Source organism: Bidens hawaiensis, unplaced genomic scaffold (assembly GCF_021521415.1).
Source record: "Bidens hawaiensis isolate Kalapana, Puna unplaced genomic scaffold, B.hawaiensis_p1.1 tig00038096_1, whole genome shotgun sequence".
NCBI classification, from domain to species: domain Eukaryota; kingdom Viridiplantae; phylum Streptophyta; class Magnoliopsida; order Asterales; family Asteraceae; genus Bidens; species Bidens hawaiensis.
In genome coordinates, this window is record NW_027496673.1 from 90,585 (window position 1) to 113,082 (window position 22,498).

At 35.4% G+C, this 22,498-nt stretch overlaps 2 protein-coding genes across 2 annotated transcripts; one reads left to right on the plus strand and one right to left on the minus strand.

Moving 5' to 3' along the window:
- Positions 1 to 5,359: 5,359 nt before the first annotated feature.
- Positions 5,360 to 15,731, plus strand: LOC143590015 (calcium-dependent protein kinase 19-like). The gene is made up of 7 exons (XM_077070616.1): positions 5,360 to 6,044; positions 6,355 to 6,501; positions 7,316 to 7,468; positions 7,707 to 7,822; positions 13,873 to 14,040; positions 14,109 to 14,233; positions 15,695 to 15,731. The coding sequence occupies exons 1-7, from the start codon at positions 5,360 to 5,362 to the stop codon at positions 15,729 to 15,731; spliced, it is 1,431 nt and encodes a 476-aa protein (XP_076926731.1).
- Positions 15,732 to 15,903: 172 nt separating this feature from the next.
- On the minus strand, positions 15,904 to 21,747 carry LOC143590017 (AUGMIN subunit 4-like). The gene is made up of 13 exons (XM_077070618.1): positions 21,600 to 21,747; positions 21,475 to 21,522; positions 21,279 to 21,410; positions 20,840 to 21,160; positions 20,144 to 20,240; positions 20,015 to 20,060; positions 19,813 to 19,906; positions 17,548 to 17,619; positions 17,407 to 17,465; positions 17,263 to 17,331; positions 17,148 to 17,199; positions 16,967 to 17,044; positions 15,904 to 15,982 (listed from the first exon to the last, which is right to left on the minus strand). The coding sequence occupies exons 1-13, from the start codon at positions 21,717 to 21,719 to the stop codon at positions 15,914 to 15,916; spliced, it is 1,257 nt and encodes a 418-aa protein (XP_076926733.1). The 5' UTR covers positions 21,720 to 21,747; the 3' UTR covers positions 15,904 to 15,913.
- Positions 21,748 to 22,498: the final 751 nt, after the last annotated feature.

A 22,498-nucleotide genomic window follows, 5' to 3' on the forward strand; every position in this document is an offset into this window, starting at 1 on the left:
GACCGTGACGGTTTCTTTGAGCTCCTTATATCGCTTTTTAACCAACCCCTAGGAGATGCCCCGGGTGGTGATGGGTTTGTACCCGAGTCTGACAACGCCGGGTTGGGCGCTAATGTTAAACAATGTTTGCGAAAAGTTGCGGACGGGCATTTCACTACTGCGGTCAAGGTATTATGCTCTTCAGGGGTTGCACCTTTCGGTAAGGATACTTTGAACGCTTTGTTGTCTAAGCATCCCATCATGGCACCTCCGATTATGCCTGCTTCCTTGCTTTCCGAGTCTCCCCTTGTCGTGGACGTTGATAGTGTGCTTGGGTGCATTAAGTCTTTCCCTAAAGGGACTTCGTGTGGGCGGGATGGTTTGCGAGCCCAACACATTTTAGATGCGTTGTGCGGAGAGGGGTCTCCGATTGCGGATGGTTTGCTCAAGGCTATCTCTGCGGTGGTTATTTTATTTTTGGAGGGAACGTGTCCTAAGGTGTTGGTAGAGTTTGTTGCGTCTGCCCCACTTACGCCGTTGCTTAAACCGGACAATGGGATTAGACCTATTTCCGTTGGAGCCATTTGGAGGCGGTTGGTCTCTAAGGTGGCTATGAGGGGTGACGGGAAGGAGATGGCTAAATACCTCGGTGACTTTCAATTTGGGGTGGGAGTCCCCAGTGGGGCAGAGGCCGTGCTTCATAGCGCGAACAGGTTTCTAAATCAGTTTCATTCGGATGGGTCATTGGCTATGCTTACTGTTGATTTCTCCAATGCCTTCAACTTAGTAAATAGGACGACCCTTCTACATGAGGTCCGGAGTCGATGTCCTTCCATTTCTCTTTGGGTGGATTTTTTATATGGGCAGTCGGCTAGGTTATATGTGGGTGATACTTTCATTAAATCCACCACTGGGGTTCAACAGGGGGACCCTCTTGGGCCTCTCCTTTTTGCCTTAGCTTTGCACCCACTTGTTCACCAAATCAGAGATCGGTGCAAGCTTCTCTTTCATGCTTGGTACTTGGATGATGGCACGATTATCGGGGATACTAGAGAGGTAGCCAAAGCATTAGATATTATCAGGTCTGAGGGGCCTCGTTTGGGTCTTGAATTAAACGTTAAGAAAACAGAGTTATTTTGGCCAACATGCAATGGGGTGAAGGCACAGGAGGGGTTTTTCCCTTGCGGGATTGGAAGGCCGGTGCTTGGCGTGAAACTCCTTGGTGGTGCTGTAAGCCAGGATGCGGGGTTTATCAGCAGTTTGGCTATGAAAAGGCCCCTGTTAACTTTCTCACGGATCCTCTTGAAGGGAGGTCTACTTTACGACCAACTGATATTCTTGTGTTCGGGTGGGCAGGGGGGAAACACGCCTGTGTGGATCTTACAGGAGTGTCTCCTCTTGTTGGGCTCAGGGACCATGGGTTTTTTGTGGGTCAGGCTGCGTTGAAGGCTGAATCGGGCAAAGTTGTTAAACACGAGAAAACTTGTTTAGATAATCAACATGTCTTTCTACCATTTGCCTTTGATACATTTGGTTTTCTGGCTCCAGAGGCTGTGAAATTTTTGAGTAGGGTTCAGCGCGTCGTACACGGAACCTCTTCAGCTTCTAGGTCCCAAAGCTTCGTTTTTAGCAGGATTGGCTTTGCTATTCAAAAGGGGGTTGCGGCGCAGCTTGTTGCCCGTTTGCCTGTCACTTTATTATAATCGTTTTATAGTAAATTATATAAGTAAACATTTACTGCGGATTAAAAAAATTATTTCAAACACACTGTCACAACATTCAATAGTATTGGTTCTAAATTTAAAATAAGTTTTCTAACCTTTAAAAAACGAAATACGACGTAAGTGTGTAAAAAAATTATTGATGTTGCTTTATAAATTTCATTGAAAATGAAGTTTTACTCACAATATAAGTTTTTCGGTACGTATAAGCTAAATGCCAGTACTCACAATATAAGTTTCTTGGGGTTTATATGTTGTTCGAATGGTATCGCTTTGATTCGTCACAGTGCTGGTACAAGTACGACATTCATTATAACTTGTGATACGAAAAATATAATATTTTTAATGACAATCAATATTGGAACATCAAAAAAATACACACAGCTATATATTTCGATTTTTTTATTAATATAAATGATGCAAGTTATAACTTACTTTTAAATATATTTTTTTTTCTAAATTCAATACTATTGAAAAGCTATGGCTGTGTAGTAAAATAAATAGTAATTAATTTACTATTATTAATTTTATTACAACGGTTGTGTGAAAGAAATTTTTGTTTTGAAAGAATTTTATTTATTTATTTATTTTACGTACTTAAACTGTAACTTTAAATAAAAAACTGCTAATAGAATTATTCAAGATAAAAAAAAAGATTGTGAACTACAAAAGGAGGAATCGGTGTTAAAATAATATTTAAGTGGCTAAAATTATTTGTTTAAAGAGATATAAATTTAAGAATTTGATTTATTCAATTGAAATACGAAAGAAAAAAACAAGTTTTAAGAAAGTACCTAATTTGGTAAATAGTTTTTAAACCACACCAAATTAGTAAATACTTTTTCTAAGTACCCCATTTTGGTTAAAAACTCCTAATTTTCATGACATCATTCTAAGGTATTCACATAGAATGTCATCTAAATGTCATAACTTTCCTATTAGTAATTGTCAACTTTCCTATTATTTAAACCATAATATTAGAAACTCTAATTCACATTATTATGTTCCTCTCTCTCTCCCTCCTAACTAATTCTCTCAAACATTAGTGAAAATTAGTAACAATTATCAAATCAAGAAGACCATCTCTCGTTTAAATTTTTTAAATTATTTAAAAAATATATGACTTACCGGAAATATATTAACATGAATTAAATAGTTTTTATTTTAAGATCTAATATTTTCATTTACAAATTATGATGGTACAAAAGTTTTTCTATAATAATAAATAATATTTCAGAATTTTGTTTATAACAGATTTTACATTTTCACAATAATAAATTATATTTCAAAACTTTTAATAGATAATAAAACAAGAAAAAAACTTTAAGGAAAGTTATATATATATATATATAATTTTATTTTAAAATTTTAAATGATAATTCAACGGATGTTTACATTGTTATTCTTCATATTAGAAATGTTGCACTAATTGAAAAAGTTTTTGCCGAAGCATACATGTACTTTGATTAAAATTATGTGCTAAGTTTTTGTTTAAAATTCTATGTTGCACGACATCGATATTTATAATTTAACATGAGAAATCAATCTCAGTTTATTTTTTTTTAATCAGGTTACTAAAAACGGAGGGAGATTTCTTTTTCTTAAACTCAGCCATGTAGACACTCAATTTTCAAGCAGCAACGGAGGGAAATTTAAGTTTGCTTCAAGCAAAAGAAAAGATGTTGGACTCATTTTGGATTTTAAAAAATGCATGTATTATGTTGACGTTTTGAACTCAAAATATGACATTTTAAAGTTAAAAGTTAGACTTTTTAATTCGAAGTTAAATTTTTTTTTTCATGGTAATTTGCTAACTATGTATATTCTTTTCTCTAGTTTGACCGTTGTAAGAAGCAATTCGAATTTGTAGCAGTCAAGTAGGTTCAAGAGATTAACAACAGAAAGTTGATAATTCATTTCAAAATTCATATTATTTGGATAAATGAGGCAAAAGTTGTGGGTTATCAGTTTACATGTAATTGATACCATATTGTTCTTTTGTATTATTATATTAAATATGTGTTGTTATATTGTTAGTTTAAACACTAGTTGGAATATTATGGATTTGAAACTATGGCCTGGATTTGAAAAAATTAAATATCTTATTTTACAAATTCTTATGTTGTTTTTATATGTTCAACCGTGTATAACACGAGATTCTAACCTAGTTGTATTAATATATATATAGTCGTCGTCATAAACTATTAGCAATACAAGTTAGTATTTGTGAACCCAATGGTATCCATAGTTGGATTTGTATACGCAACATTGTTTTTAAAACGTAGAAAATTTTCATTCAAATAACATAATAAAATATGAGGTGGCGGACCAACAAATTTTTTTTTCATGAGGTCGATCGAGGGTTAACCAAAATTATATAGGGCGATTGGAATTCTTTTTGGGTTTAAATAACACTAAGAACATATATTTATGCGTAATTATCCCCGTACTCTATAGGTATAGGTAGGTACGCCTTGAAAACATGTGACATAACATAAACCCGTTAATCCTCAGCTGCAGACCCGCTGACCCATTTTGGTTTGTGTTAGTATTATTATTATTATAGAGAGCAAGATTCTTGTAGCTTTAACAAGAGTATTGATTTTGAAATCATTACTTCCTTGCCAATCACTAATTAATAAACAAAGTATTCTTTCCTTCGTTTCCATTATGTGTTTTACTTTCTAAACAAGTTTCTTGAAGAAACACTAGGTGACCCCGGCAGATTACGGATAATCTTAGGGTTAAGTAGATGTTTCCCACGAGGGTTAGGTCCGGCAAAGATGGTTATTCTTCTTGACCTGCAAAACAGACACCGTGAGCTTGTCACTGAGAGGGGGGTTCCTCCTTGTGACCACCCTCCGGCGTGAGAATCAGACTAGATTGCTCTGAGTATAAGTGTATATTAAGAGAAATAGCTAGAGAAGATCAGATGATGATACCGTTCCAAGGTGTTGGAGTATTTATAGCCGAAGGTAGGTTTCCAAGCAGGTACGGCCAGCTGTATAATATTCCTTTTTCACCAACTACGGGCTACGTATGTGCCACGATGGGAGTTGGTGGGTAGGCAGCGGCTGATAGTGACATGGCCAGCTGTGTACTATTCCTTTTCCACCAACTACGGGCTATGTACGTGCCACGATGGGGGTTGGTGGGTAGGCAGCGGCTGATAGTGACATTTTGTACTGGAGCGTGCTCCTCCTCGTACTATTGTCGGTGAGCTGTCACCCTGTGATTAGTTCATGGGCTGCTTTGGTCAGATCTTGTCTATTTTGTCCATACCTTGGCAGGTATAGTACAAAAGGTCTTCCAGAAGCGTACGGACTGGCTCTTTTGGGCGGGAATATTCCCGCCTTGCTCATTCCTTCTTCAGGTGACATTGCTGAAGTATAAGAGTTAGTGCCTTATGCGTGTAGCCTTACTGTTAGTGCGGGTAGCCTTCCTTCTTGGCTTGTACTCATAGCTGCGGGAACAGGCAGGGTACTGTACCAAGGGAGGCTTTCCTGCGGGAACAGCTGGCTTACTGCGTGTAAGGTCTTCATCTCTGAGCATGGTGGGTCCTGCGGAACCAGTTGGTCTTTGCGCAGACGTACCTCATCAAGGTGTGTCTTGCGGGTCCAACTGGGCTTTGCGGGGACCTACCTCTTCATTTCTCTTTCATGTCTGTCTATAAATCTTTACGCAAAAAGATATTCACAATATCAGCTGGCCAAATGGGCACAACTCTAAGCACAGGCAAAAAACACCCAACTCAGGCGGCAGAGCCAGCGCCTCCAGAGCACCCCCTAGATAATCTTTTCCTGATCCCGCCTGCAGGATCAGTTCTTGGCCAACGATACAAGGATGTCACCGATGACTTCACGTTAGGTAAGGCAATAGGCAGTGGCAAATTTGCAGCCATATACATCTGCAAAGAGAAGTCTACTGGAAAGAAATATGCATGCAAGCAAATACATAAAAGGATACTTGTTACAGATAGTCAGAAAGAAGATTTGAAGAGAGAGGTTAGAATTATGGAGCATTTAAAAGATCAAGAAAATTGTGTGCAACTGAAAGGTGCATATGAGGATCGTAAATGCGTGCATTTAGTGATGGAGCATTGTGAAGGGGGGGGGGAGCTTTATGACAAAATGAAATCAAAGGGTAGATACAGTGAAAAAGTTGCTGCACAGATTCTTTGTTCTATAATGAAAGTGGTTAATTGTCTTCATTTCATGGGTGTTATGCATAGAGACTTGAAGCCTGAGAACTTTTTGTTGGCAAAGAAAGCTGTATGTCCATGTTTGGTTGATTATACAATGTTGAAAGCAATCGATTTCGGGTTATCTGCATATATTGATGAAGGTATGTGGCTTTTCTTCTCCATTTTGTTTATTTCGAGTATCTCTCCATTCCCAAGTTGATAGATATATATTCGGTTTTATGTTTTAGCAAAATCTAGAAACCAATTGTCTGGTATGTTTGGGATTAGCTTAGCTTGGTTTGGTTTGGTTTGGTGATGTCGGTCGGGTATGGTATGGTATGGTCTGGTTTGGCTTGACTTGGCCTGGTTTGGTCTAGTTTGTTATGTTTGGTTCGGCCTGGCTTGGTTTGGTATGTTTTGTTGTCGGCTTGTTAAGGTATGGTTTGGTAACATACAACCTTAATTCTCCAGCAAATCCAAGCCAAGAAAAGGTTGGAACTGCTTTCTATGTTGCTCCAGAGGTTTTATTGCATAAACCATATGGAAAAGAAGTCGATATATGGAGCGCAGGAGTGATTTTGTACATGTTACTAACCGGAGCGCCGCCCTTTTATGGTGGTAAGATCAAGTTTAAACATCATATTATTTTGAGAGTTCGAATTACGTCGGTGATTTCTACACCACCGATAATTACTCCATACATCGCAACCATTTTTTGACAAATTTGCCTTTAGAAATGAGTAACATCGTACTAAAGGTAAAATTGTCCAAGAAAAATGGCTATGACATGTGAAAGAAGTATTTTGATGTAGTGATCATAATAGTTAGTGTGGTGTACAGATCAGGTTTTAGGATCATGTTTTTACACCGCAGTAATTTCTTTGTACACCACAATCATTTTAATTTATTAATTTAAGTATAGAAATGAGTATTAAAACATTGTACTGGGGGAGGGGTCATAACAGAACTCTTCTTCGTGAGACAACTTCATACTACATATATTCATTATACATAGTGCAATATATATACTACAAATGCAGTATATATCATACTACATTTTTTATTTTTTTTTAGTAATTATATCATATGTGTAGAATGATATAGTGAATATATGCAAAATAAACTTCTCGAGTGCTCTCACTAAGGATGAGTTATCTTATCATCTTGTCCCATTGTACAAAGGGTAAATCTGTTAAAGAAAAATGTTGAAATATGAAACCAGGGTATTTTGATGTAATGATCACCATAGTTATTGTGACAATTACTTTGTACACCACAGCCACTTTCTGATAAATTCACTTCTAAGAGACATAATAATTTGTACCAAGCGTAATAAAAATAATAAAAGAAAAATGGTTATTGTGATGTACAAATCACCTCTCTTTGCATAAACTTGTAAAAATCTAATTCTGACCTGGCAAACAAATTGTAGAGACTGAGAAAGCGATATTTGAGGCGGTAGAGAAAGCAGAACCTGATATGGAGAGTTATCCATGGCCGCGTATAACAGAGAGTGCCAGGAGTTTGGTGAAAGCTATGCTCTCAGTTGAACCCAAGGATCGACCAACTGCTGCAACTGTTCTTAGTATGATTCAAACATCGGTTTTTTATATTTTTTTCGGTGACAAAATTTCATTACCGCGATTCTAACTCATCCAAACATTATATATATAATTATTTTTAAAATGTGAATCCAAGTATATATCCAACACGTACTATATATACCATCAAAAGTGTGTATTGCAAACTTCAAACAACAGAAGCACATCCATACCATACGCACGCGATCAGTTAATTATTTGGTTTTGTTATTCATTATCCAGATCATCAATGGTTGAAGGACAACGGAATTACAACAGAAAACGAAATAGACAACATGAATCTTAAGAAGAAGAAATACTTCCGAGCTATGAACATATTCAAGAAAGTCGCACTCAAGGTGATTTTAAATAAGGGATTACTTCATAGAATAGTAACCAACTTTGAAAGTTGTTCCAATCAGGTCAATAAAAACTTTTGTTCCAATTAGGTAATTGAACTTTCATTTTTGTTCCAATCCTAGATATTTTACCTGGATAGCAGGTAATCTAGGTTTTTTTTAATTTTTCAATGTTTTTACTTTGAATAATAACTTTTAAAGGTTGCGAAAATTAGTAAGATGCGAAATATAATTTTAAAATTCCGAAAATTTGCAAAAAAAGTTCAGAAAATTGCAATAAATTGCAAAAATTGAAAAAAAATACAAAAATGTTCAAATATTTTTTTGGAAAATTGCAATAAATTACAATCGTTTTAGTTATATTGTTAGTGGGTTGGGTCGAAACGGGTCATGAGTCGGAACGGGTCACTTAAAAAAGGGTTGTTTTGGTTCGGGTCGGAACGGGTTAGGGTCAACAGGTTTGGGTTAGAACGGGTCAAGGTCGAAACGGGTTTCCGGTCAGTTTTTTTTGAACCAACGAATCAGCGCGTTTTCAACACATTACAACTCGTTTTAATAGCAAAAACTCGTTTAAAGCGCTTTTTTCAGTTCGTTTCAGCACCTAACAGCTCGTTTAAGCGACTTTTCAATTCAGTTCAGCACATAACAGCTCGTTTAAGCGATTTTTCAGTTTGTTTCAACACGTAACAACTTGTTTAAGCGGTTTTTCAGCTCGGTTCAGCACGTAACAGCTCGTTTAAGCGGATTTTCAGCTCGTTTCAGCACCTAACAGCTCGTTTAAGCGATTTTCAGCTCGTTTCAGCACCTGACAGCTCGTTTAAGCGGTTTTTCAGCTCGTTTCAGCACCTAACTGTTAGGATTAAACGCACACACGAAACTGAACACACACACGAAAGCAGTAAACGAACACGAGGATTTAACGTGGTTCGGTCTAAACTGACCTACGTCCACGGGTGGCAACTAGGTATATCTTTATTGAGTGACCAAATATTACAAGTACATAATGTTGTTTATATAGAGACTGAACTAGGGTTAGTAAATTATTATGCAAGAAATCTAAACCGGGCCGGGCTTGGGCCCGACCGCCCACACCCGTCTCCTCTTTTGACTTCATATAATAAACCGGGCCAACAAGGCCTACGAACCCAACAATCTCCCACTCGGAGGCCTTGAGTACTCTCGTCTGCACTCCTGATTGTACTTCTGTAATCTGAACATTAAACTTCTTCTAGTTGTCACCGCCTTCTCATCAATTAACCTGAAGGCCCGTTGAAGCTCCCCGGAGCTCCAACACGTCAGTCATGGCTGAAACTGCCCCTGACCCGTTCTCTGTCCCTACCGGCTCCCACTGTAACGAACTACCGGATCCTGAGATAACCTGAGAACAAACACTCTCCATATTCAGCAAGTAATTCATTGGAGAGACTTTTACAGCTGGAATACTGGTTTTCTTAATCCACTGTCGACCTGGGACTGTAACTGAAACACGACCTGTGCTCCCACTGTCACGATGTCCCCCAACTGATTTAACCTTCCTAGCTCGTTCATCCTGAATCTTCACTTTGGCTCTGGGTTTGTTACTTGCAAAACGAACCTTCTTCTGCCCACGAGATTCTGTGAACCGGACTTTGTCTTTCACCAAAACTGGATCCACTCCTTTCGGTGAGATATCGACCATATACAACGAACCCATTTTCTTGCCACGAGCAACCACGAGATTCCCTTTGACTACTTTCCACTGCCCATTCCCGAACTTAACATCGTGCCCCTGGTCATCCAACTGCCCAACTGAAATCAAACGTTTCTTCAAACTTGGAATAACCCTCACGTCTTTCAAAGTCCAAGAAGTACCGGCTGAAGTTATCAAATCAACGTCTCCCATACCCGTAACCTCTAAAATATCATCATTCGCTAGTCGAACCTTTCCAAAATCCCCAAATTTAAGATTCTTCATCGTTTCACTACAGTGAGTGGCATGAAACGATGCACCAGAATCCATCACCCAAGCATCAACGCTACTCTCAACACTACAAACCAAAGCCTCATCACTACTGACCCCCGTCATCTGTGTCGTCTTCTGTAACGTTCACCTCTTTCTTACCATTCGGACACTGATTCCTGAAGTGTCCTTTCTCTTTACAACCCCAACATTCAATATCCTTACGAGTCTTAGACTGACTCCTCTTCCTGCTCCCACTGCCTCGCTGTTTTCCCCTACCTCTACCTTCTGTGACTAGCATATTGCCTGATGATTCACCTGAACTTTTGCGTCTTGAATCTTCTCCCAGAATCAGATCTCGAATCCCATCGAAAGTAATATTTGTAGACGAACTACAAACTGCAGTCACTGTTTGCGACCAACTGTCGGGCAAAGAGGATAATAACAAGAGGCCTTGAACTTCATCATCAAACTTAATGTCAACTGACACTAAGCGGGACAAGATCGAATTAAGATTATTGATATGAGTTGTAACTGACCCACCCTCTTTCATTCTTGTTGTCACTAGCTCTCGGATAATATAGACTTTATTCGCTGCCGAAGGCTTCTCATACATGTTGGATAGTGCCTCCATCATACCACGGGCTGTTGTTTCTTTCATGATGTTAAACGCCACATCTTCCGACAACGACAAAGTAATACAAGCCCTAGCTTTCTTGTCTAACTTCTTCCAATCTGCTTCTGACAACTTTTCTGGTTTTTCATCCTCAAACACTACATCCAAGTCTTTCTGACAAAGTAGTGCCTCAATCTGCATCTTCCACCAACCGAACTTCTGTCCGTCAAACTTCTGTATCGAAACCTTTCCGTCTTCTGCCATGACAATGACTAAAACGAAAAACTAGATAAAACACAGACAAACACGCAATGGCACGAGCCTGAACTTAACGACTGTTCTACTGAACTCTGTTAAACAATCAACCTATTTAACGTGCAGCGGAATAACGAACTGTAAATCAGAAACCGAAACTTTAAACTGAAACAATAAACCTGACAAACGCGGTTGGCACTGGTTTTGGTGTCTTTAACGCTTCTTCTAATTGACAACGGTTCTTCAACTAAAACAGGATCTTGATATTACTGTTCTTGACTCGTACTTTGGATAATATGATCTCGACCCAAATATTTCATTGGCAAACTGCCAAAGTCTTTTATCCCACAAAATTAATTAAACTACTTTGGGCTACTTAACGAGAAGTTAGAAAACAAACTCAATTGGGTAGAATCCTTTGTTTTCCATGGCCCAAATAAGAAAAAAAATCACTAGGTCAAAAGTGCATATCTTGGTCAGAGTTGTTGTCTCTTGTGTCTTGGCCACGCCACTATTTTTCTTAACAAAAGACAAAACCTTAATATCCAAAATTTTCCTTCTTCCTTGATAACAAGCTTCTGCCCGACTAATAAGACAACTGTCGGCGCTACACGTTGGTGATGCAACAACTAATTGCTTTCAAACAGAACCCAACAATATCGTCGACGACGAGCGCGACGGCCGGCAATTACCCTTCTGCGGCGGCACAAAGAAACGGATGGTAGCACTGGTGGCGGCGGCGAAACCCTAGCAGCAGTTAGCAGTAACGCGGCAGAACCCTAGCTCCGATTCTGTTGCTGCGACGACGAAACCCTAGTGCAATAGGGTGGCGGCGGCGGAAGGTTTGGTGACGACTTGACTGGTTCCCGTGTTCTTCGTGTGATCCAACCTAAGCTCTAGATACCACTTGTTAGGATTAAACGCACACACGAAACTGAACACACACACGAAAGCAGTAAACGAACACGAGGATTTAACGTGGTTCGGTCTAAACTGACCTACGTCCACGGGTGGCAACTAGGTATATCTTTATTGAGTGACCAAATATTACAAGTACATAATGTTGTTTATATAGAGACTGAACTAGGGTTAGTAAATTATTATGCAATAAATCTAAACCGGGCCGGGCTTGGGCCCGACCGCCCACACCCGTCTCCTCTTTTGACTTCATATAATAAACCGGGCCAACAAGGCCTACGAACCCAACACTAACAGCTCGTTTATGCGGTTTTCAGCTCGTTTCAGCACCTAACAGCTCGTTTAAGCAATTTTTCAGTTCAATTCAGCACCTAACAGCTCGTTTAAGCGATTTTTCAGTTCGTTTCAACACTTAACAGCTCGTTTAAAACGATTTTTCAGTTCGTTTCAGCACCTAACAGCTCGTTTAAGCGATTTTTCAGTTCGTTTCAGCATTTAACAGTTTGTTTCAGCAAGTTTTGGTTGTTTTGAGCTGAACCAAAACAACCCATTTTGGTCAAAACGTGCTGAAACAAGCTGTTAAGTGCTGAAATGCTGAAAAATTCATTAAACGAGCTGTTAGGTGCTGAAACGAACTGAAAAATCGCTTAAACGAGCTGTTTGGTGCTGAAACGAACTGAAAAATCGCTTAAACGAGCTGTTAGGTGCTGAAATGAACTAAAAAATCGATTAAACGAGCTGTTAGGTGCTGAAACGAACTGAAAAATCGCTTAAACGAGCTGTTAGATGCTGAAACGAATTGAAAAATCACTTAAACGAGCTGATAAGTGTTGAAACGAACTGAAAAATCGCTTAAACGAGCTGTTAGGTGCTTAATTGAACTGAAAAATCGCATAAACAAGTTGTTAAGTGCTGAAACGAACTGAAAAAATCGCTTAAACGAGCTTTTGCTGTGAAAACGAGCTGTAACGTGTTGAAAACGCGCTGATTCGTTGGTTAAAAAAAAACTGACCTGAAACCCGTTTTGACCCGTTCCGACCTTGATCCGTTCTAACCCGAACCTGTTGACCCTACCCGTTCCGACTCGAACCAAAACAACCCTTTTTTTAAGTGACCCGTTTCGAACCTAACCCGTTCCGACTCATGACCCGTTTCGACCCAACCCATTAACAATATAACTAAAAGGATTGTAATTTATTGCAATTTTCCAAAAAAAATATTTGAACATTTTGCATTTTTTTTCAATTTTTGCAATTTATTGCAATTTTCCGAACTTTTCGTTTTGCAAATTTTTGGAATTTTAAAATTATATTTTGCATTTTTACTAATTTTCGCAACCTTTAAGTTATTATTCAAAGTAAAAATATTGAAAAATTAAAAAAAAAACCTAGATTATCTGCTATCCAGGTAAAATATCTAGGATTAGAACAAAAATGAAAGTTTAATGACCTGATTGTATCAAAAATTTTTATCAGTAACCTGTTTAGAACAACTTTCAAAGTTGGTTACTATTTTATGAAGTAATTCCTTTAAATAAAGGGAACCAAGTTTCTCAAATGAGTTATTAAAGTCTTTCAAAAGTTCTTTTTTTGTTTTACTCAAGTTTCATTGTTACTTTAATAAAATATATGTTCTTTTTTCACAAATATTAACTATTTTTATTAAGTGGGGCAAATGAAATATATATAAATCTTGGTTAAAATTTAGTAACTTTTTTTTATTTGACTTGAACCGAACACTTATGAAACTTGGATATTATTTATGAAATTCTGTTTTCATAATATTACCTCATCTTTCAAGTTAAAAAAAATAATAATCTATTTAGTAATCTAGATTCATATATTTTCATTTGCTACACTTATATATATATATGAAAAAGATAACGTACAAATGAAATTAACGTGCTAATTGTGAGAATCAAGTAGAGTGATTATATAATTACATCAATTAACGTGCTAATTGTGAGAATCAAGTATGTTATTAACATACTTGATTCTCACAATTAGCACGTTACATACTTGATTCTCACAATTAGCACGTTAATTGATGTAATTATATAATCACTCTACTTGATTCTCACAATTAGCACGTTAATTTCATTTGGGTATAATCCAAACCTATATAAATATGTGTGTGTGTAAAAGATTGGAATACCTAATTAAAGGTAAGTTACTTTTAAAGGGGAAAAAAAATATTTGAGTGACTATAGTGGAACATATTAAATTTAACTTGGTTACTATTGTACATGTACAACTATCCTTTTTAAAAATTCTTAAAACCTTGTCAATTGTGCCTCCTGAAAATTTTATTTGTATATCATAGATACTGGCGAATATGACCCCTGAGGACGAAATCGAAGGATTACGGACAATGTTTAGGAACTTTGACACAAATGAAGAGCAAGTTATATCTCGCGAAAGATTGGAGGAATCATTGGTTAGAGTTGGATCAAATCTTGGACCAGAAGATGCTAAACTGATTGTTGAAGCGGTAAAACTTCTTTATATAATTTGAAAAACAAAAATAGTTGTATAAATGTAATATTGAGAAATATGCAGGCTGATACAGATGGAAATGGATATATAGACTACAATGAGTTTGTTACAGCAATGAGGAACTTTAATCAATATAAAGACGAGCATCTATATAGAGCTTATCTGCATTTTGATAAAGATTCGAAAGGGTACAAACATTTATATTTATACTATTTTATATATATATAACGAGGAACTTAGTTGACTTCATTGGAAGGATACGAAGCGGGTGATATTAAGGAAATTATATCAGAAGTTGATAAAAATAATGTTGGTATTTCTAAGGGTAATTTTATATAGCAGTAACCAAGTTTCACAATATCTCCTTATAAATATTTAAATAATTTTGTTTATTTAAAGTCACTCAACTTTCATTATGGGTTATAATCTCACTAAATGATATTTTTAAATGATTAAATCTCTTAAAATTAAATAAGCCAAATGATCAAATATATATATGAATAGTCTTGGTTACCATTATGTGATTATTTTCTTTAAACTTAATTACACAACCAGTAGCTTGGTTTAGTGATAAAGAGGTATGACTTCTAACAAAAAGGTCATGATTTCTAGCCTCACTTGAGACAATTAAACCATATTTCAATACAAAAGTTTTTTATACAACCCAAATCATAATAAAGTAAGTATATTCAAAAATTAAATTGTTTAAACCCAACAAAATATTTCTTCTATTTAAGGTTCAAAAAATTTTTCGTTTTCTGCCCAAAATTTTTTAACAATTTCCAGAGAGGCCTAAAGTGCTCAAAAGATGGGATCTACCCCCACTAACAACCAATCATTTTTTTTAATATCTATTTAAACCTAATTAAACTACAACATGGTTGTTAGTGGGTGGGTTAGTTAAAGCTCATTGTTTACGTGGGAAGGGCATGACGCTTAACCAGACCCTTAAAATTAATCTACAATACACATCTTTAGCGAAAGTTGAGTGTCTTTAATAAAAAAATAAGGTGATTCTGGTAGTTGCTGGGTTTTGCTTATTGCAACTCCAAAAGTGTGTTTTTTTATTTATAAAAAAGAGTTTATTAACTTGACTTTTTGAAATCGAGTTTTAAAGTGTTGGATTAGCTTTTGTGATGATAAAAGCCAATAAATCAATAAATTCTTGTTTAAAAATTGTTTGGCATAGCTTGTTAATGTAATATAACCAAAAATAACATTTTTATATATTTAAAACCAAATACTACTTTTACTTATAAAATTTAAATATTATATACCTGACAATTTTTAACAAATATTATAATTTTCTGGATAATAATTGTAATGTAAAGCGTGACAGTAGATTGATGATTTTATGTTCAGAATGCTAAAAGCTATTTAAAGACAAAACTTTTGTGGCTTTTGAAAAACAAGCTTTTAATCATTTTCAAAAGACGGTATAACGATTTATTAATGTCAAACATGTTTTTAACTTATTGGCTTATTTAAAAAGCCAATAATTGTTTTTTCAGAAAGGCAATAACTCAATATGTCATTTCCAAACTCAATCCCAAACACCCTTTTAATTTAACACTTGAAAAACTTGGTTAATATTAGATAAAATTTCCCTACATTATAATGATCTAAGGGGTGATTCTTGATTCTTGCAGGATGGTAAAATCAGTTATGAAGAATTCCGTGCAATGATAAGAAGTTAAAACACTTACACATCTTCATCCTCATTTGATATGAAACAACCAATGCATCTTCAAAATGTATTTTCATTCATCTCTTGTTAAAATACAACAAAACATCAAACTAATCCATTGTATTAATATTACATACAACCCGATACAGATATGCTTTTAACCAAAATATTTGAGAGTAAATCATGAGCTCGGTAGACGTTTGAGATCGAATTCGACTTGTTCAATCGTCCACTTCATATTCTCGAGTTTCTGCAACAATGCATTCACAAACTCTTTCAACGTATATTAAGTGTAAGTTTATTTGTTTTCATAAATACCAACCTACGTTCACATCTGTCCCGTTTTAGTCGTTATACTAATATTTGTAAAATTAGGTAGGGACGACAATGGGTCGGCTTTAGGTAATCCCAAACACAAACCCGACTATTAAAGCTTGTCCCAAACCTGTCGGGCATTTATCGAGTGATTACCTGTCGGTTTTCGAAGATACCCATCGAATTTCGGGTTTCCTTTCGGGTTTTAACAAAATATAACCAATTGATAAAAATCTATAAAAATGACCATAGCCTGTGACATTCCATTCCCCCACCCCCTCTTCTCTCTTATACCTAAGTCATGCTTCACTACTACTCAAAACATGGCAAAAACCCTAACAAAATACTTCATCTGTCTCATTATAAGTGTCCACATTTCTTTTTTTATTTGTCCAATTACAAATGTCCATTTTCATAATTTATTAGTCAATTTCCAATTTTACCCTTAAACACACACAACTGACATTAATAAACAATATTGATGGACCCACTTTTTAAGGGCACTATTGTCATTTGGTAAGAAAAAAAAATAATTCAATCCACCTTAAACTTTGTGTTTTTCAAACCTGGACAGTTATAATGGGACGGAGTGAGTAAATATGGTAAATTATAGTTTTCACCCTTCATGTATGTGGTAACTTGTGGATCATGTCCTTTAACTTCAATAAGCACAAAAAAACGTCCCCGAAGTTTATATGTTGTCACACTTTTCGTCCTGTCCACTAACTGAGTTAACTTTTTCAGTTAGTTTTTAAAAGTGACCATTTTGTCCTTATGATAAAGAACAAAATGTGTAATTTTCACAACTTTTCTTTCCTATTTATTTCTTTTTCTTTATTTTTCTTTTACTCTTCTTATCACTTTAATGTTACCTTTAATAATAACTATGACAAATGTGCAACATGCTCATGCTACCTACCTTCACGATATCCTGATATTGCCTTGCAATTGTGTCAAAGTGCGGGTCAACCCCTTGATATTCGCGAAGTCGTGTTACCTGTAAAAAGTTGGTCAAATATCTTTAAAGAACTATAAAAAACATAAATAATAATAATAATAATAATAATCAACAATGTGAAAATTATGCAAGCAAAACGTACGGCTTTGTTGTATGCAAGTGAAGCCTCTTCTGTAGCTTCAACTAGATATTTCCTGTCACAATGAATAAAACTTATAAACATAAAAATAAATAATATAATAAACAATCTTCTTCACCTTATCTTATGCAGTGCTGGAACAGATTCATGTGTGTAAGTCTCAAGCAGGAGAATATGCTCAAGCGCTCTGAAAAAAAAACCAAAAAATTGTGAAATTACCAAACTACCACCGCTATAAAATTTTAATCAGTTTGGAAAATACCTCAATTTAGCACTCATGGTTTCACACCTTTTGCACAACCAAGTCTTTTGTAGTTCATCCTAGAGATTTTTACATATAAAATGTATTATTATCATCTACAAGAAAAATATATATAAAAAAAAAATTAAACAGTTAGCTTACATATTGATGTTGATGTTGCAACTTCAAATCTTTTACAAGTTTAATTAGTACACCAAGTATCTGCTCCAATACCTTTGGAAACAAATAAGATTTTAAGTTAGTAAATAATTGAAATATAAATTCTACAATTCTTAGAGGCTTGTAGACGAACCGATTCGTTCAGTTTACTTTCACCAAACAAACAATCGAATATGAACATTAAGTGAACGGAGTTTTCTTGTCCATGCTTTAAGAAAATAAACTTGTTTGTGTTCGTTTATGTCCGTTCATCAATATAAACGAATGGTTCACAAACATAACTGAGCGTATACAGGGAAAACATAATGGAGTTAAAACCAAATAAAAGTAAATGTAAACAACAATGTGTTAGGCCTAAAAAATGTAAATGACTATAGTAACGAACGAACATAAACAAACGTCAAGCAGAAAATAAAAAAGAATGCACACAAACCTCTGTGCATGTACGTTTGTTTAATGAACGAACATAAATGAACTTCCCACCATAAGGTTCATGAACATTTCGATAACAGGCCTTAACTATTATAGAAAGTACTAAGGGTGGCAAACCCAACCCAAATAGGTTGTTTTGGGTCAAGATGGATAAACTTTAAAAGTTAAATGGGTCAGGATGGATCAAAAAAATTATTCAATGAGGTCAGGATGGGTTGGAAATATACAACTGAGTTTCATTTATAGGTTAAAATGGGTCAAAACAAAATACCCAAGTTATCCAAAATTTATCTAATTCAAAATACCCAAACTATCACGTGCGAAACAAAGCTCATCTGAAACCCAAAAAAACGACCAAAACGAAAGAAAAACCCCGAACAGACTAAAACAAACAAAAAAAACAAAACGAAACTGAACCGAATAGAAAACGAAACAAAAAACCAAAATGAAACCGAAAAACTGACCAAAACGAAAGGAAAAAAAAAAGCGAAATGCAATCGAAAAGCTGACCAAAAAAAAAACTGAATCGAAACTAAGCAAAAACACCGAATCGACCAAAACAAAAAAAAAACACAAATGAAACTGAAACGAAATAGAAAAACGACCAAAACGAAACAAAAAAACCAATATGAAACCGAAAAGCTGACCAAAACGAAACAAAAAAAAGCGAAATGTAACTGAAAAGCTTACCAAAACATAACAAAAACACCGAACCGACCGAAACAAATTGAACCGAAATAGAAAAACGACCAAAACGAAACAAAAAAAAAACGAAATGAAACTGAAAAACCAACCAAATGGAAACAAAAAAAAAAAAAGCAAAATGCAATCGAAAAGCTGACCAAAACGAATCAAAAACACCGAACCGACCGAAACGACACACAAAAACCGAAACAAAAATGAACCGAAACAGAAAAACGAACAAAACAAAGCAAAAAAAACCGAAATGAAACTGAAAAACTGACCAAAAGGTAACAAAGAAAAGCTAAATTAAATCAAAACGCTAACAAAACGAATCAAAAACACCGAACCGACCAAGACAAAAAACCTGAAACGAAATAGAAAACGACCGAAACGATACAAAAAAACCGAAATGAAACCGGAAAACTGACCAAAACAAAACAAAAAAAAAGCGAAACGCAATCGAAAAACTTACCAAAACGAAACAAAAATACTAAAACGTAGACGACCAAAACAAAACAAAATACAAAAAAACCGAAATGAAATCGAAAAAACTGACTAAAACAAACAACACTGAAACCGAAAAAACGACCAAAACGAAAAATATTAACCGAACCTGAACTGAAATGAAAAAGAAAAAACCGACCAAAATAAAACAAAGTAACCGAAAAGACCGAAACCTAAGAGCTAAACTACATTTTAAAGCTAAACATAAATTTCTCGGTTTTTTTTAATGAGCCAAAATGACGGGGAAACATTTTAGTTGTTTTACATTTTTCGTTTTTTATTTACAATTTGAGTTATTATTTTTTTGTTATTATTATTTTTTAAAATTTTTGAGGAGTTTTTGAAACCATTTGTAATTTAACTTTAACATGGATCATGATGTAATTAACTTAACCCACCTTGACCTTTATCCGTCCTAACCTTTTTTTTAAAAATCCATCCTAACCTATATCCATCATAACCCAAACCCATCCTGACCCATCACCCCAATCCAACCCAACCCAGACAAATTGCCACCTCTAATAGAAACTGTAAAATCGGCGGGTTGGATAAGGGGTAAAATGGTTAAATTTTTGGGACGGTCAAAACGGGTCAAAATTACCACTACTAAATTGGATTATTACATACATTATAATATTCTGCAAACTTTCGGTCAGCAGAATATAAATCTTCACGTAAGGCACCTTCTTCTCTTTCAATCTCTTCAATAATTAATTTTACCCTGTTTTGGAATATTAAATCAGTGTGTTTAAATTTAATAATAATATAAACGCTAGTTAGAATAATTAAAATAACAATAATAATAATAATAATAATGGAAATTACAAACCTTTCTGGAAGCCGAGCACTTGAATTTTGACTACCGGTTGATTTATCTACAGTAGAGAAGATTTTTTTTTTAAAGTTTAGTGGATTTTTATTAAAAAAAAATTAACGTAATATTTAGTGAGGGACTAACCCAAGTCGTCTATAAAAGCTTCAGCTAACTTGTCACATTTGGACTTTAACCGAAACTCAATCTCACGAAGAAGCGGCATTTGATACTCTGCAACGTCCTATAAAAGTGAGAAAATTTGTAAACAAATAAATTAAGATTAAAAAAATAATGCATATAAGCGAAGGGTGGCAAATCCAGACATGAGACATCAGGTTTTGGGTTATCTGACTCGTTTAATAAACAGGTCCTGTTTGGTTTGATTTGTTTAATTAAACGAGTTGTGTTTGGGTTGACCCGTTTAGTTAGCATGTCGACCCAATAACCATAACTAAAAATGTTGACTCGTCAAATTCCTAACACGACACAAAGATAATCAAGTTTTGGGTTGTGATATCTAACCTTTTTAATAAACGGGTAGTGTTTGGCTTGACCTATTTAATTATACGGGCTCGTATTCAGGATTTCAGGTTGACCTGCTTGATTAATCAGGTCAACCATCAACATGTTTAATCCACCTGTTTAGCACATTTACAACCTAACTATAACCCGTTTACGACCCGCCAACATGTCAACCTGGTGACCCGTTTAGATAAATGGGTTAATCAGTAGGTTGTGCTCGTCTCTGAAATGAATAAACACACAGGTTGTATTCGTGATCAATGATCCAACCCGTAATAAAAATTATACATATTAATAAAAGTAACAATCACAACCTACCATGGCCAATGGTGCATGTTGGACCTGAGTTTGCCACAAATAAGCAGGTGTTATTCCAAGAAACTGATTGGGAACACCACCAACCGTAGGATCTCCAACATCATTAGCACCCGTGTTGTTAATTGAAGACATGCTTGTGTAATTACTTGAGTTTGAAGTTATTGTGATATTGGTACTTGTACTATCAAGTGAGCTTCTTGATAATACACTCATTTTTTCTATTTCTTCCTCTTGCACCTCACCGTCTTTGGAAATTAAAGGAAGTCTTAGCCTTTGAGCCGCTTCTGCAACAACCAATCGGTGCTCAAGCGCCTCGTACACCTGAATCGTTTATGTACGTAAACCGCTAGTCCATAGTATTCACGAAGCAACATAAACGGACACACACGCACATTCATTTGCTTATAAAAGTAGATGCATTCTAAACTTAAAATTACACCTGAGGAGAATTCTTGAGGCCGAGATTTGAATGTGAATGTAAAGCGGGCTTGTCACGAATGCCTCCAAGATTGGCAACGGAAAGAGCCTGTTGATAATCTTCAACCATACCAATTGCTTCACAATATATAGCCTAAATAAATAACAACAGATCTAATCAATAATTATCCCCAAATAAAAACCCTAATTTATTTTACCATGGCTTCCAGATAACGTAATCTGTCTCTGGACATTTCTTCACGGGCCTGAAACATTAATAATAACAATTAACAACAAATTATAAAAAAAATAAATAAACGGAAATTGAAGAATTAGAGATTACAAGTTGGAGATCGTTGTAGAGTGATTTGGTGACAAGTGATCCATCGGGAGCTAAACAGTGACGCTCGAGTTGATCGATCAATTGGGTTACATCTGCTGGAAGGTTTTGAGATTTCGACATTTTTGGGTTTCAATTTTTTATTTCCTTTGAATGCTTTACAACTGGTTGGTTCCGCCGCCCAGGATGGATATGATATTGTTTAAATTCGAATTCCAAACCTAAGTCACTATCTCCAGGACTTTTATCCTGAAATCTCTTATATGACTTTTTTTTACTTCTTATACGGATCGTATGTAATGTGATGTGATACGAATCGTATAAAATGGATACGAGTCGTACTTCAACTGTTGTGTAATATTGATAAACGAGTATTCTAGGATGTTATACACTTCTAAGGTTGTAAAACTTGATAGGCATGTTTGGTGTACTCTACTCGGGCATAGTAAATATATAAAAAAATAATTTTTTAACATTATATATGTCAAATATCATAAGTTTACTAATATTTATAACAAAATAGGTGTGTAACTAAGAGAATACATCTTTAAATATTATTCTAAAAAGTGTTAATAATTAATTAAAAATATCATATTCGTTCTTTAATGTTATAAAAAAACAAAATATGTTTTATTTTTTTAAATCAACGTCGGGCCAAGTTGACCGACTAAATCTGATTATCGTTGAGGTTAACCACATTTAATTGATTCTAAGTAAATAGGGGGGTGGCTAAAGAAAATCGGCCCATTGCCATAACTTGTAGCGGCTAGCCGGTTAGTGCTCGCCAAAACATGTGAATCATCTAAAATGTATACTAGTGTATTCCCATTTATCTGTAAAGTTGATAAATGAGTCGTACATGATGTTATACAAGGTGTTTACGGAACCAACCTATCGTATAC